The following is an 18,067-nucleotide window of genomic DNA, read 5'->3' as shown; positions in this document are numbered from 1 at the left end:
ATTGCGTGCACTGTGGTCTGTGTGTTACATCCGATGCGATTCATGTTCAGCGTTGATTTATTCTTAATTAAGTATACAATGCGTTCATAATTAAATCTAATAAAGACAACACAGAAAAAGTTGCGAGACACGTTAAGAAATGTCTTATACTACCTACACATGATATTTTTTTTAAACATCGGAAATAGGTTTATGGAACTCATTTTTATCACACTTAGAAGCATACCTACTAATCTGTGCTACTAATCCATTAAAACTTTTCAATGTAGGTAAAGCTTTATGCATATCATACCGGACTATAAATTTTAACCCATTGAGCCCCGTATGGCCCGATCCGTCCTCGACACAATAGATTTTCTATTGTGTCTGTGATTCCGGGGCCTGAGTTCCAATATTACCTATAGATTATGTTCCAATATTTACCTACCTACATGATAATTTTTCATAGCAAGGAACAAAACAATGTCCAAAAGGGCATTAGACAGTGCCGAATTTCTCGGATATTCAAAGGAAATTGTCAAGGGCAAAGGACCGGTCCAACAAGTTCTGCAAACACATAAATATTTTGTAACAGAGACTTTTGACAAGGTTATAATTTTAATATTTCAAATGCATGATAGTCCATCGTCCCAGTTTCACAACATAATAAGTTGTTATAGTCAAATGGAATTTTTTATATGCAAGAATATACCTAATACCTAATTGTAAATATAATTGTAAGTTGTAACCCCATCTATACATATACATATTTTGTGCGTTTTTAACTTAAAATTTTAGAATACAATATACATTAAAATTAAAATAAAAACCTCGCAAAATTTTATAAATGCGTCCATTATTAGATATAATACAGCTAACGTTAGAATTGAAACTAATTTCACGAAGACGCGTGATTTCCAAATGATTTAATCTTCGCTATTAAAAACGAATTAGGGTCAGAATGAGCCCTCAGTATTCACTTTATATTCGTTAAATGTGACATTCTACAAATGACCCACTTTAGTATAGGCCTAGAATTTATTATCTAAATAAAAATTATTTACATAAGCTTCCATTTGTACTTAGTAATATTTAATACTGTTTTTGTTTCTTTCAGATAACAAATGCCAATGTGGTAATGACTAACGGGACACGTGCTACAGGAACCATATACATATAATACCTAAGTAAAAACAATAAAAAAACATGTCGACGGAAACTCAAGAGTACGTTAATGGCATGAGGCCGGGCCCTTTGACGAGGGAGATACCAGATTGCATGAGAAACAAATACACCTTGATTCAATCAATTTTCGACCTAATTGTAACGTTGGTGACAGTTATAGGATATCTGTTTCAAGGAATATACAGATCGATCATAGGGAAGCCGAAAAAAGACCTGAAGGGTCGAATTGCCTTGATCACGGGCGGGGGCGGCGGTCTGGGAAGCCTTATTGCCTTGCGACTCGCGAGGCTCGGATGTGTGGTTGTACTATGGGATATAAATGAACAAGGTTAGTAATCATCATTTATCATCATTGTTTATAGAACCGTCTATTCTGGGCTATTTTGAATTAATATATTCAGCACGTTTTCGAAATTTTGCATTACAATCACCTGTTTTGCTAGTAGGTATAGTATAATTGTCACGACTAAAAAAATTGTTTGTTTATTTAACAGTTTAAAAAGATTATGAATATTTCTAACGGGTGATTCATTATTAAAAAGATATAGGTAGATATGTGTATTATAGGGTTTTAATTATTTTTATTGAATCTTATAAGTACTTTAAATGCAATCTTTAAATAGTTTGGAAAATCCAAAAGTGCACGCCTCATAATTTTTTTTAAATAATTATTTATTAATTATTATTTTTGTTTATTTAATAACAATTAAACCACATCGAATCAGACCCTGAAAAATGAAAGGGTTCTATTCCTGAGCATACTCAAGCGTAAGAGAAAAAAAAAGACTCGATTAGTAAAATATTTCGGTCGCTATCGTGTTAACAAGAAAATCCTCCGCACATACAGACACACGGACGTCCAAGACAGAACTTTTTTAAACTGTTTTTTAACTAGTTTAAATAACAAAAATGACATCAAAAATATCATGAATGTTAAAAATAGTGTTTTTTCTTAATATGTGTGTGTATGTATTATCTTACAAGTGCAATGTATGATACATAAAGACATTTTAAGTTTGAAAAATCAGATGTTTTGCGTGAAGTGACAGTAGTAGGGTGGAGTCTCCTATTATCGGCCTGCTCCTAATATCGGCCTTTTCGAGAAAACGGAATATAACTATAAATATCGATCTTAAATCATAAAAGTTTTTATGCAAAAAGTGACTCTATATACATAAGCAAAACCTCCCAAATTTTGGTGTGGGTACCTCAACTCTTGAAAATTCAGTAAGCCATAGAGCACGTGCAGGTAAAAACGTGCGTAGTTTGGCGGCATTGCGTAGTCAAATCGCTGAGTCGACGCTTTACGTTGATAAGTATTTTAATGGAATTAAACAAACATATAGTATTGAATTTTATGTATTCTCAAAGAAAAACAGTCAAATTATCGATAAAATAGTGTGTTTTTACATTTATTTGTCTTTTTAATGAAATAATTGCGGGGCCGAGATTCGGGATCTGTATTTGCTGATAAATCTCAATATCGGCCGGGTGGTCGATATTGGGGTAATGCACGAAAACTTCAAATAACACGTTTAGCTATTTTATATGTTAGCAGTGATATTAATAAGGTTAGAAATGAAACAACAGCTTCGTTTGATCACTGGATCCTAAAGTCGGCCGCCTAAAAACGATTTTTATTAGCTACGGCCGATATAAAGCGAATTGATGCGTAATAACGGCCACCTTGGTAAAACCTTTTCTACCTACTGCCAGCACAATCTAAACTAGCAAAAGATCAACTAAAAGTAAAACGTTGGCTATTGCAAACGTTTTCCTTTTTGTTGACCTTTTTGTTTGTCCTTTTTGTTGACCATAGTAAAATTATAGAGACAGTGAATGCCGTCAAAAATCAAAATATGAGCATCAGAGAAGCATCTCGACAATACGACGATGGAAGAATGGACACAGAATGCACAGTTGGTAGAGATACCGTCTTAAACCGAAATGAAGAAGAAGAAATTGTTCAATGGTTGATACGGATCTACGGTTTACCTATCTACGGTTTTCCTGGATCACGTGGCAACGTGATAAATAGCGTTAAAAATATTATAAAAGAAGATAAAAGACCCAATCCGTTTAAAAATGGAAAACCAGGGAAAAAGTGGTATTCCTTGTTTTTAAAATAAAAGAAGCTGGCCAGGGCTATAGTTACAGAAGAAAGTGGTTTAATGACTTACAAGAACATAATATAAAATCAATCGGAAACGGAAGACATATTACAAGACCCACGGAGAATATTAATGGGGATGAGACGAGCTTTAGTATATTTCCGAAGACAGGGAAAGTAATAGGGCCTAAGAGATGGAAGAACATTTATGAAGTTGCTAAGGGCAGTGAAAAAGTAACAATAAATGTTTTGCTAGTCATATCTGCAGCAGGAGAATCTTTATGGTTGTTTTCCCTACATCCGTAGACCACCAAAAGTAATCTTTAATACCACACCATCCTCCTGGTTTCTTGGTTTATCAAATAGTGGGTGGATGAGAAGTGAAGTAGTATTCTATGAATATGTTGGTTTAATGATTGGGTGATTTCTTATAACATTTCCAAGCCAATTCTTTTTCTAGTTGATAGACACAAGTCTCATTTAACCCCGTATCTTTATTTGTCTTATAAGAATACTGAACTTGGTACATTACTTTAAATTTTTAAGACAATGTAACGAAAAGACCATTCATGATAGGCGAGTTAAAAAAATGATTTGTATCTCAATCGATTATAAAAAAAATTACCAGTTTTAAGTTTTATTCATCTAACTTCACCTAAGAAAAGGTATGCCGATATTAGGGCCAAAGATGGCAGATATTAGGGTGTAATCTTGCTGTTAGTGGCCGATATTGAGGGAAATCGGCATATTCGAAATAAAAATTCTATATTTAATAAAGTAACAATGGATTCGTAATTTTGCCAATGTAGTAATGGAGTTTCAATATCTATCTACCCGAAAAAGGCACTGTAAGAAAGAAAAAGCTATTAATGTAAAAATTACATCCAGTCAAAGTTCAAAAAAAGTTGACATGGCCGATAATTGGTGCCACCACCCTACCCACCTCAACGCTTCGCTTATGAGGCGTGCAATAAAACGAGGTCGAATTTCCGTTTATTATCAAGTTGGTCACCTTACACCTTTAATAAATTGAAAGAGATTTAAAACACTCAAACTGCATTGAAAAATACTTATATATTGAAGAACACACCACATTTTAAAATTATTGTTTATGTTATCCATGTAATCTCTATGTTATATCATCACCATTACTAAATAGTTTAATATTCAACTGACCTTGCAGTAAGTAATCGTTTTTAGTTTACAAAACAGAAAAAGTATACACGTTTTACTAACACGGCTTGTCTTGACCTACAAATAGTAGGCAGATATATTGCAAATGCATCTCTAAATTTTATGGTTCATTTATTTATGCGTTAATCGTTTGGAAAGTCGGTGAAGTTTATTAACTTCTGTCTGTAGTGATCATTAAATCCGTCTTATATTCATTTATATAGTAAAATTTTCTGGCTTTCTTTAATGTTTACGAATTGCAATCGATTTTAGATTTAGAATACTTTGAACTACTCGATAGTCTATCAATTGATAATTAATGTTCTACGCCTATTTATAGGCATAAAGTTTATTTAATTCAACCTTACCATTTTGGTTTGTCCTTTATATATTTTGAGAAGCCTTTTTTAGTAATTTAAACCAGAACAGAAGCTTTTAAAAATTTGGAAAATCCAAAAGTGCACGCCTCATAATTTTTTTTTAATAAATATTTATTAATTATTATTTTTGTTTATTTAATAACAATTAAACCACATCGAATCAGACCCTGAAAAATGAAAGGGTTCTATTCCTGAGCATACTCAAGCGTAAGAGAAAAAAAAAGACTCGATTAGTAAAGTATTTCGGTCGCTAACGTGTTAACAAGAAAAAGGATCCGCACATACAGACACACGGACGTCCAAGACAGAACTTTTTTAAACTGTTTTTTAACTAGTTTAAATAACAAAAATGACATCAAAAATATCATGAACGTTAAAAATAGTGTTTTTTCTTAATATGTGTGTGTATGTATTATCTTACAAGTGCAATGTATGATACATAAAGACATTTTAAGTTTGAAAAATCAGATGTTTTGCGCGAAGTGACAGTAGTACCCACCTCAACGCTTCGCTTATGAGGCGTGCAATAGGTACAGCTGTTATTTCCATATTTGCACACATTGATTTTTTTTAATTGACAGCTCTGTATGCATAATTATTTTAAAATTAGGTTCCAAAATTAAACAGTTTATGTTTATTCCGACCAAAATAAAAACTGTTTGTACATTAAATATATTTGATCATCTGTTATAATAAGACCTCAAATGCTGCTAACTATGGTAGAAATAGGTATAAAAATTGGTAACGTTTATAGCAGGCGAGTATAAGAAAATGTTCATGAATGCTATTGTTTAAAATTAGCTTAGCTTTCCGCCCGCGGCTTCGCCCGCGTTTTCAAAGAAAAACTCGTTCCCGTGGGATTTCCGGGATAAAACCTATCCTATGTGTTAATCCAAGTTACCCTCTATATGTGTGCTTAATTTCATTGTAATCGGTTCAGTAGTATTTGCGTGAAAGAGTAACAAACATCCATACATACAAACTTTCGCCTTTATAATAGTATTTAGGATTAGGATGTAAGCATACTTATAATATTATGGTAAGAAAGGGCTGGCTCAGTGATTACTGAGCCAGCCCTTTCTTGTAATATTACATGCATAGAAGATTTTCTATGCATGTAATATTACATGTATGGTTTTTATTACGGATCAAAATATCCACTTTGTTATAATTTTTGCACGCCTCTTATGCGAAGCGTTGAGGTGGGTACTACTGTCACTTCGCGCAAAACATCTGATTTTTCAAACTTAAAATGTCTTTATGTATCATTTAATTCACATGAGACTGACTGCAGAACTATAATATCAAAGTCAAGCAGCGGAACACAATTTTATTTGATTTTAATTGTTTTGTGAAATCTTGCGATTGTATCTTGCATATGTTCGTTTATATTTTGCAAATGTTCCATAATACATATTTATATTGCATACAAGTTACAACGTACTTGGAATTAAAATCATTATTTAAAATAATGAATTACGTTTTGCAACGCTATTTTTATTCGTCAATAAAAATAGAGATGAGAGCACTAAGACAATAAAAAAGTAAAAATATTACGTTAATGAACAAAAAAAATAATTATTATTTCCGTCGTTATTATGTGTAAATTGCTTTATAAATACTGTTTTTAAATCTTTTAGCGTAAAGTTTTATGACCGTACTCGTTCCGGTTCCTGATTGTGTTAAAAAATCCTAAATAAAATATTGCCTAGACTATATCACACATCTACACATAATATTATAAAGCTGAAGAGTTTGTTTGTTTGTTTGAACGCGCTAATCTCAGGAACTACTTGTCCGATTTGAAAAAATCTTTCGGTGTTAGATAGCCCATTTATCGAGGAAGGCTATAGGCTATATATCATCTCGCTAAGACCAACAGGAGCGAAGCACTGCGGGTAAACCGCGGACCACAGTCCACAGCTAGTGTATGTATAACAAATTACTAATCCCGCTGTAAGAATTACCTACATAATAATTCTTCTTTTTATTTCGACAGTGAAAAGTATAGAAAATACAATTGTCCATCATAATAAAATTAATACATCATGCACTATTAATATGAACTAATGCATTTTGTAATGTTTTATTATTATGTCACGACTCCAACTTACATAATTATATGTATAACTCAGCGTAAATTCATAGATAAAACAAAAGAACGTGACTTGGTGTCCAAGTATATTTATAATCTTAAAAATAAGAAATTTTCATAAAATCATTGTTATCTGATGAATCGAACATTATATTGTAGGCATACAGCATTTATTTGTATGATTATTTACGTAGATAGCCAATATATCAGGCATGATGTGGTTATTTCATAATGTAAGATAAAAAAATATGACTTATTTTTAGATCATATCACGTTTTATTACATTTGGTCCTACCCCTTTCAATCTACTTTATGGAATACTTAATGGTACTATGATAGACGGTTAAACTTTTTTAGTTATTTGGATGCAATCGATTAATGCGTACCTACCTAGGTAAATCAAACTTTTCGCGGCCACTATTATGTAATAAATATAGCATTGAGATGCGAGAAATATAGACCGTTACAAAATATTATGACAGCATGAAACAAAGAAATAATAAGACTCTGCCTATTATAGTAATTTGGATGTTACGTAAGTAGCGAAATACACATTTTCGTCGTGGCCGTAGTTCGAACATGTCACGCGAACCTTTATTCTCTTGTCTGTTATTTTGTTTCGAAAAATGTTACAAAAATGCCAACAAGTGGAGTTTAACAATACCATAACTTATATACAGGTTCTTAAACAAAACCATGGTCATTGTGCCAGTGTGTACCAGATTAGTCATCGATCTTAATTCTGTGAGCTCTTTATAAAGTACAGAAGTCGTTAAAAATTACATAGGTACAAAAATGATTATTAAGTCACTAGCTGCGCTCCGTGATAATATGTATATAGCCTATAGCCTTCCTCGATTAATGGGCTATCTAACACCGAAATAATTTTTCAAATCGGACCAGTAGTTCTTGAGATTAGCGCGTTAAAACAAACAAACAAGGAAGGAGGAAGATTATAGGCTATATATCATCATGCTACTAGTAAAATATATTTTTTAAAATTGTATGATGTATTTGCCCCTGAAAACTGAATGATGATGGCACTTGGCGCCATAATTGTTCAAACAAGGATGTGAACACAACATATTTTTCAAGTTTATATAAATCTATTGTTTCTTGAAGACGTAGGTATAATTAAGTAGTCGTTACTAAACTGTTATTAAACGATTATCTCATGGTACTAATAATAATTGCTTGTCACAAATTATATACGTTAAGATTATTTTCATCTCGTAGGTATCTACAATAACGTCGAATGCATGCGAGTTGAGGTCGTGTATAAAACTGTTCAAAGAGATCAAGGTGTTCTCGTTAATTTTATTTGTAAATTCAAAATTATAATATACAGTGGACTGCATGAGAATTACGTAGTACATACTTATATATCAAATATGGAAAACAATAAATTAGAGTCAACAAAAGTATGGAACAACTTATTAATCATCTTTATCACACAAATGTAAATAGCAATTTAAGCAGTTCTGCTACCAATTATGTGTAAAAAATATATTAAATATAAATATAAAGAGCAATGGCAAAAAACACTGACTGTATTGTAAAAATATAAAATAATTCATGTATAATTTGCAAAAGTGTTATTGGATAAGGTGGGAGTTTTTTTTTCATAATTAAATATACATATTAATATTATGCATTTTATTAACATTCGAATTAAGAAAATGAATAAAAATTAAAGGAGGTTGCAATGTGGAAATAAAAAGTTTATGGTATCTCAAAAGTAAGTAGAGAAAAAATATTCGAAAATCCCTGAGAGAGAGTAGTTTGAAAATATGAATATTCTAACGATGGCTACAAGCTCTATATCGTAAAATTAAAACGGTTCATGGCTATTTTATTACGGATATAACCACAGAATATATGGGATATAACTCTGAAACGAGCTATCTAGTAATAAAACTACCCTATCAAACAAATATTAAAATTAATTTTACTTTCAAATATACTGGGATCTGTTCGTAAACATTTTGAAATAATATGCTTATGCATGCTCTACAATATTTGGCATAATAAACGTTCGAAGTAGATAAGAGTAATCAAAATAACCTTTAACTCCAATACTTTCCATCTTTTGTTCACGTGAAGTGAAGATAAGTTACAAATATAATATTTGTATAACAGTTCCTCAAGTAAACGGTCCCTCGTATATGTAGAGAAAGGCGTAACTAAACTGAATGAAAATTTACTTTGTAAACGTACACGCTCAATACGTAATAGAATGCATCTCCATAATATTCGCCTATTCGTTTATGATTAAATATGACTATCTAGAAACTGAAGATAATAGGATAATAGTAGGAAATATATTGTGATACCATGTGATACTGTGATAATAGTTCCATATTTATAATTCAAAATGAATGCGACAAGCCAACATCGCATGTGCAACGATGAGGAACGAGATGAGAGAATAAATGTCCAGTCAGATCCACAACTCAGATGCAGTTTTATTTAGTAAAATTCCAATTATATTATGTAGGTATTGATGTACTACTAGGAAGTACTAAATATAAGAACAAATTTCTGAATGTGAATGGTAATCTTTTTAACGAGGTACTAAAGACAAACAAATAAAAAAATATTATATTTATATAGGTACCCGATCAATTTTAAAAATACTGAGGTATTCATTCCGTAAAATATTAGTAGGTAATCTGAGTTAATTTCATCGTAGCTCAGTTTACTTAGGCATTACGAGAATACTTTATGCAAGGTAAATAATGTAACTGTTTATTTTATTGTATACTAATGCACTGTAATTACTTATAGCTTGCTAATGGTCATCATGATTATAAAAAATTAAATGGCTAGATTGTGTAACATCCGTTAGTTTTATAATTTATTTAACTTTGCTATATTTAAAAAAGTCCTTTATTATTATATTGGATTTGGACATAAGTTCAAATAAGTAAAAAAATAGAAAGAGCAGCTCTATCTAAAATGTATTGTTTAACCGTAAAATTCAAGGTATAAATGTGCATATTATGATGACAAAAGTATCTTGGTTTTTTTCCATTTATACGACGAAAGTAAACAATTAGTACTAATTATTTGGCTTATTCGTGTAAGTTATCGATTAACCTGAGTGTGTGATATGGGGGATGTATAATTATTTCACGAAACACTTAAGAGTCTAAATGAGAAAAGTGGCGACATCAGTAAATGTAAAATAAGGCAATCAGTATAAAATTGATCTTAAATATTCCACCGGACTGTGAACATTTCTTATCTATTGGACAGTCACTATCAAACATAACTAACAAGACGTCGACATCATTACAAGAGGCAGAAACTGTGACTAATTTGATTTTAGGTCTTTTTGACTTTCAAGCGTGTTCTACATACGTTTTTACGTTGCGTAAAGTGCAATTTGTTCCAGTTCTATGGTACACGTAGTACTTACGTACATCAGCATGCGCATAAATACTACAAAACGCAATTATTTAAATATTTCTAGCAAGGTTTATATGTTCTTATATATAGACAATTTTAATACAGCTTGTATAAACCTCGAGATGTCATGCATATATTATGGTAATTCCTTAGAACCTTCAATGTACAAAGATATATTGACGGAAATCCAAAACTAGAAACATTTAGGTGGTTCTGAATGTCCCCGTCAAGGGGGGACGCCCTTGTGCATGTCGCTACCAGGGTGAACCTTCAGATCACCCCCGCGTCCGCGTTAAAATGTAGAAGCCCTTCTGGCTAACATTGAGAGACACCACACAAAAAAAAAAAAAGTGGTTCTGAATTAACACCATATATTATTAGGCTTTAAAAAAATCACACAATTTAATTCTAATTACCTATGCACATATTTTCAAGTTGACTTCGTTTTGGAATACCTCTTTTAATTTTATGAAAGCACTTACCCGATTAAACTGTCCATTAAATTTTTGAAGTGAAACTTCTTTATTAAGTTTCAGTATCGTTCGTAAAACATTAAAGTATGAACAGTCTTTCTTCATTCGTCAAGTCATTTTTATCTTTTAAAAGTGTTTCAAACCAACCCTTATCAGAAAGCGATTTACATAATGATATATTTGCCTTCTTTCTTTATATTGATGATGTAAAATAACTACTTATAAGTCTGTTATTTTGTAAGGCTGGATGGTCGTGTATAAATTGGCGGTTGACAAATAATAGCCTCTTCCCTAGTAAGTATTGATTCCATTTTCTAAACATGTTTACCTGTATTTTTAAGCGTGTAAGTTCTCTGTGTATAGTCATAGAATAATAACTAGTAGCTGGTATAGTTAAAACATTCTAAAACAAAAAAAAATATATGTAAGTACGTACATGTTTTTGTTTTTTGTCGTATGACGTATCTTCATATTATATGCAACCTTATAATATTACTTAGACCTTGGAATTTCCAATGTTTTTTTATAATTCGAAGTAGGCCTTCATAGAATTTTGGAGTTTTTGTTGAAAATTGAGGCATAATAATAATATATTATGTAGATTTTAAACATTTACGATAATTTCTTAGTATTTTTCTGTTTATAGAGTTGATTCATGGAATTTTATCGAATCAACACGTAAAATGATGACAATATTTTTTTCTTGATGTTGTTTTTTTATAAAGATCATTGAATTGAAACGTAGCGAAAACGTTACAATTTTCATGAGTATATTTTATAAAATCGGGTTTCTATTATTATTTATTATTGTTTTTTGTACATTATATTTGAGATATTAATTGTTTTACGGGGTAAATGTTCAAGGTAAGCTGGATAGTTTACAGTTATTTTGCAAGTGGAACGCGTTCATTGATTGGAACAACGCACCAAGTGTAGTGGGCCAAGATCGGTTACGAAATAATCTTTTTTTAATTAAAAAATACATTCTATTGAACATGTTTACAGCCTGCAATTGCACCATATATAGATGTAGATAGCTGTATAGATATAGTATGTACGCCTGCCTCACGTATCCAAAGATATCTCGGCAAATTGAAAATTGTGAAAGGTAACCTTTTTACGAAATTGTATCTATTTTTACCTTTTGATATTGATCAAAATGGTTCAAATTCGAACAGAGTATGGAAGTTGTACATCATTGTGCATGTCTTACTTTTAAATATTTAGTTAGCACTTCCACTGCCAATTAAATCTTGAAGATTTATATTACTTGAATCATGCAAGGGAGCAAAAATTTAAAATATTTTTGAAGTGAAACTTCTGCACGTTGACAGTAAATTTCAAGGTCGCGTCATAGCAATACCGTCACGTTATGGAGTAAGGCGACGATTTTGGTAGGTATCTTTGAATCTTGCCGAAGAAGTTTCACTTCTGACACGTGTGCTCGGCACACATGCTCTGTTTTTGTTTATTTGGATTTAGTATGTTCGTCAAAACATTTTTTAATATTCCCGTTATTAGTCTACTTGATAAGTTGAAAATGGCGTAAACTAGAGATAAGGCTCTTAAAAATACGTGCGATAGCTCATTTGATTCGGAATGACGTCTAGAAAAATGTATCGGAAATGTTTATTAGCACACAAAAAATTGCAAAAGTTATAGGCAAATTAAGTTTTAAAAAAATAGGTATTTCGTTTATTGTTAATAACTCCGAAATTATTAAAATTTCAGAAATTTTGAAAAAAGATTCTTAAAGAGGAGTAAATTTCCAACGAAAATCTCCCGACTCCCGGAATTCTATCTCCATTATTTATAATTTTAATTTAACGCTTAAAATAGGCCTCCGCGCGGCATTTTTAGTTAGCGCGCGCGGCTTCAAAACCGAGCACGTCACACTAATTATTTTTTTTAAGGTATTAAATATTAATTTAAAAATTTAAAAAAATTATGGTGTATTCCGAACACTTCAAAGAATTTGCTCCCGTTGGAAATTTTACTTAAAGTTAATTTTTCAACAAATGAGACAAATGTTAACTAACGAAATTTTTTCGAACTTCCGTCCTTATTGCACATTAAAAAAAAATGTTTAAATAATTGTCGGTAAAATTTTTCACTTCGTGGAGCCCTTCATATAAATATACTTAACAAGATCGCGCCATAAAAGTTTAAAAAATGTTAATACTTTGTTTATAATAATTTTTTCAAGTTAACAAAAAACTAGAAATTTCTAGTTTTTTGTTCAAGTTACTTAACTTTAAAAAATTATTATAAACAAAGTATTAAAATTTTTTAAACTTTTATGGCGCGATCTTGTTAAGTATATTTATATGAAGGGCTCCACGAAGTGAAAAATTTTACCGACAATTATTTAAACATTTTTTTTTAATGTGCAATAAGGACGGAAGTTCGAAAAAATTTCGTTAGTTAACATTTGTCTCATTTGTTGAAAAATTAACTTTAAGTAAAATTTCCAACGGGAGCAAATTCTTTGAAGTGTTCGGAATACACCATAATTTTTTTAAATTTTTAAATTAATATTTAATACCTTAAAAAAAATAATTAGTGTGACGTGCTCGGTTTTGAAGCCGCGCGCGCTAACTAAAAATTCCGCGCGGAAGCATTTTCAGCGTTAAATTAAAATTATAAATAATGGAGATAGAATTCCGGGAGTCGGGAGATTTTCGTTGGAAATTTACTCCTCTTTAAGAATCTTTTTTCAAAATTTCTGAAATGTTAATAATTTCGGAGTTATTAACAATAAACGAAATACCTATTTTTTTGAAACTTAATTTGCCTATAACTTTTGCAATTTTTTGTGTGCTAATAAACATTTCCGATACATTTTTCTAGACGTCATTCCGAATCAAATGAGCTATCGCACGTATTTTTAAGAGCCTTATCTCTAGTTTACGCCATTTTCAACTTATCAAGTAGACTATATCTTTCGAGCTTCTGTCCTCATTAGATTCAAAACTTGAAAATCGTAGGTCAAAAAACTTAAAGCACGGCATCGGACAAGATTATAAAATGACGAAGCTATTATTATATTATGACGTTATAAATCATCACCATATGTTAATAATTTTGACTTCATACGAATATTTTCATTGACCAGTTTGGGAATTACTGAGAGATAAAAAACGCAATAGTAGATAAGATTACTATAGTGGTAAATATTAATTAAAGGTTACCGCGGTAATTTTCAGCCAGAAGGAGCATTCTCTATATAAAACACACTTGAGTCTTGTATTCAGTACTATTTTTTGTCATAAAAGATGAAGAGGAGAGATATTCCTTATTATACTCGTATTAAAAAATTAATTGTTTCTTATATTAATATAATAATAACTTTTTGGGCCAACAATTGCTGTTAACGAGCGAGATGACAAACAATATTTTTGATACAAACGTGAGTTAGCCGATCTATTCGTATCATCCGTGAGAAACAGTAGTTATCATGAGCCATGATGGTCACGCTTCAAAGATCAATCTCGTTACAGAAGTGGTTTCTTGCGAAACTAGGAAAGGAACGCGCCAATGAACAGTGAATAAGTGTTCTTTAATTGTATAAGAGGTAGGAAATATATATATATGTACCTGTAACATATTATATTGAGAATGTAAGAAAGTAGGTTGGTATCACCGACGACTTCTAAAGACATGGCTCAATCATGCCTGTTTTTTTTTTAAGTGGGTAAATCTTCCAATGATACCCACGGCTCCCGGGGAAGGATGTCGGATTCTTGCCGACTAAACCCCCACTGTGTTCCGTATTGGTTGGAATTCATCCGCGACGGCTCAATCATGCCTGCGAAAAAGTTAAATTTTAAATAAAATCGATCTTTAGAATCTGTACCTATCTATATATCTTTCTAAAATGTTCTGGTTTGCCTTTTATTACAATCGTTTCATTCCTCCTTATGTCTAACGTACTAAACCTTTGTATTATACAATTACGAACACGAAATACATTGTACTAAAGGCAGACGATAATTATCTCGCTGCAATAGAATTCTTAACTCACAATGAGCAAATACAGCTGAGTGTTTAATTAACATGTTGTGCTTGAACTCTTTCATTAAACAAAACTACTTAATGTGTTCCTATTCACGATCGATTCACACATAACAGTAATGTGTAAAGAAAGCTGTATTTAACCGTTAAGCTATGAAGATATTTTGATGAAAAAGCTGAGAAGTGTTTCGCGCCAGAACATTGTTAGTGACTCTTACCCAAATTAAACAGAATATACATACTTGTTTAAAAAGAAGCAAGCAACAAATTGTCTGTTGATTGGCGTATTAAATGTAACAGAATATAACAAATAAAAATCACTAACCTGAAAAGACGGGGGGAATCAGTATAGGTATAAAAGGTAAATAAAAAAGGGTCTGTAATCTGTAAGATAAATTAAAGATATCCTAATAATTCTGATTAATTAGGAAATATTAAACATGCAAACGGATTTCATGTAAAAATATATTTAATTTTTCTTGTATTAATAAAAGTAATAACACTGTTTTAAAAGTTTAACCTTGTACTTTGTTACAGTTGTTCTACTATAAATAAAAGTTACGTACCAAGGGCTATAAACCTTTATGGGTACTTTCAAGCGATATTTAAATGAAAATATAAAATAGCCACGTATAGACAGCAACCAAGGTAATTGTCAATGTTATTATAGAAAGTTAATGCCTTCCAACCTGCAATTTACAATGTCACTGAACTTATTACAGTTTTCTTGAAAGTCTAGAGAATTGCGGTAAGTAGATAAGTACATACAATGTACATAGTTATATTCGTTGTATCAATATTAAAATTTTATTGAATTATACGCCAGTTGTTTTTCCATTAACAAGCAATATGGTAAGGAGTATTTTTCTCGTAGGCTTTATATGTTGAACTACAAACAAGTTTGTATCTACTCTAGAATAAATAGAAAAAATATAATTGTCCTAAAGGGTACTCTGTAGAGTCGTCGAAAAAAACAAATAAAGCTAATAGTACCTACCGACTGAATAACGTGCATTTCTGGTCTTAGTGCATTTATAGCTTATAATTTTAAAAAGGTCAGATGATAATAATTTTCATTATAGTAAACATGTTATTTGAGACGCATCTGGGTGAGTTAAAGGTAGAATAAATTAACATTCTTGTTATTTATATGAGGGAATCTAAAACGTAAAACCTTAGCGCGTTTAACAATTTGGTAAATTCTATAAAATAGGCATGAAATAACTTTACATATACACAAATTATTATTATACTCATTGCCAAAGTTTTGTATTAAAACTTAAGTTTAACTCTATCATATATTTTATACGCTCTACATTTTATATGAAGATTATTTTCCGTTATTTTATAATCGTTTTTCGCCGATGATATATGGAAAATTTCATATTTTTTGTATTTGCATATATTTCTTTAATCATAATTTATTATTCTGTCGAAATAATGGTCTTTTTGCAATTAAATATTTAAATTTATTTTGCACACAAGTTCAAAGCTTAATTTTATTTTTTCCGCATGTCAATAACCTTTCTTATTTTTTATTAAACTGTAAATAATATTATGTATTTTCCATTTGTAAATAAGTTAAGCTATGTTATACCTCACGAATATTGTATCCGTTATATTAATTTCATCCTCTGAAGTTACAATGGGCACAAAGCAAGGTTTTCTATTTGTGTTTGCACCGCTGGATCATTATAGTTATTACCTTTGATTGCTTTCATAATAACGCATTCAAGAACCCGATATATCTAGTACAATGGGGTGTGGATATTCAAAGCTAATGGCTAGGCATTATTTGCGTATCAATAGATAATCAAGATTGTAAAAGTAATTTATAACAGGCGAAGTAAGATAACAAAAAAAAATATCTTTTTTTCTTTTAATAATCGGAAATTTTAGTTGTTGTTTATATAAATATGCGTTTCAGTATGAACATGCTTTACTACTAATTGACGGTTTAAACTAGGTAATAAATTATACGGCAATTACGTATTCGATCATTGACCGACCAGTAAATGTATCAGTAGGCCAATGTGAACAAAGAATTATGTGAATCTACGAAAACCTCAAACTATAAATAGTAAAATATTTTACGTATTATATAATTATTATCTAGTACATGTATACAGAATAACAGTGTATGTATAATTTAATTTTTAACACACTTTTATAAGGTTCATCTATGTTGTGTGTGTTTAACCGACTCCTATACATCGATTTTGACCCACTTAAAATTAAAAGAAAATGCCTATTTCAGATAAGTTTTTATGGATTTGAAGCTGTTTATCAAAATCAATGTTTTTCTTTCACAGGACTTGAAGACACAGTGAAGCTAGTCAAAGGCATAGGTGGAAAATGCTACGGTTATGTCGTAGACTTAGCCGCTCGGGAGGACATCTACCGAGTTGCAGACCAAGTGCGAAAGGACGTGGGAAATGTAAGAATTGTAACCTTTTTATTGCAACACATAACACAAACAGTTTTATTAATATTGCATTAGTTGGGAACCTTTTCATTAGTGTAGAAACACAGATAACATTCAACGATCAACAATATACGAAATATTTAGTACATACAAATACTTACAAATAAAGAAGATTCGTTCAAGGTTCAAGTTTTAATTAATTCAAGTTACATATATTATCTATTAGCATACATAATAAGAATGCAATGTTTATGTTAATTATATTACCTACATAACAATTTCACGAAATCGTTTGAGTGTGAGAAATACTTACGCTTACAAAAACAACATTATGGAGATTCTCGTATTTATTTATTTATTTATTTGTCAGAATTGTGGTAATAAGACAATCTTAAAGTGGGAATGAAAATGATATTATTGCATTAATGTGTGTGTGTTAATGTGTATAAGAATGGATTATTTTTCAAAATATATACCATAAACTTAGGTACCTAATTAAAATCTTAACTGATTTTATTTTATTCCTGAGAAAAGCTGATTGCAAAAAATATATGTATATCAATTGTTAGCTAAGTGTAGTTAGGTATATAAAAAATTTTTATTATTCTATTTATGTGTGAGAAAAACCTAATTTGAAATATCACATGATATCTTGAATCTTGCTTTATTATAAGCAAGACATTCAACATAATTACTAATCCTTTGGTTCTAAATTTTAATGCTGTTTGTCTCTAGATTTTTTAAGACGGTTCTCATACCTTAGCGTGGTAATGTTATTTATGACGCTCTTGATTTCCTAAGATAAAAGATACTTAATGTTTT

The 18,067-nt window shown here is 30.8% G+C and overlaps 1 protein-coding gene across 1 annotated transcript in view; it reads left to right on the top strand.

The window, feature by feature from the left end:
* Positions 1-18,067, top strand: part of LOC149480994 (estradiol 17-beta-dehydrogenase 11-like) — a 35,170-nt gene that overhangs the window by 10,984 nt on the left and 6,119 nt on the right. The window contains exons 2-3 of the mRNA XM_089706064.1: positions 1,097-1,492; positions 17,133-17,257. Of these exons, the coding sequence (XP_089562190.1) occupies positions 1,186-1,492; positions 17,133-17,257 (432 nt within the window). The 5' untranslated portion in view covers positions 1,097-1,185. The remainder of the gene's footprint in view (positions 1-1,096; positions 1,493-17,132; positions 17,258-18,067) is intronic.

This window comes from Colias philodice, chromosome 17, assembly GCF_061535455.1.
Source record: "Colias philodice isolate Cphi_HAF_F1 chromosome 17, ilColPhil1 Martin Lab GWU primary, whole genome shotgun sequence".
Taxonomy (NCBI): domain Eukaryota; kingdom Metazoa; phylum Arthropoda; class Insecta; order Lepidoptera; family Pieridae; genus Colias; species Colias philodice.
This window is presented reverse-complemented; position numbering and strand designations above follow the sequence as displayed.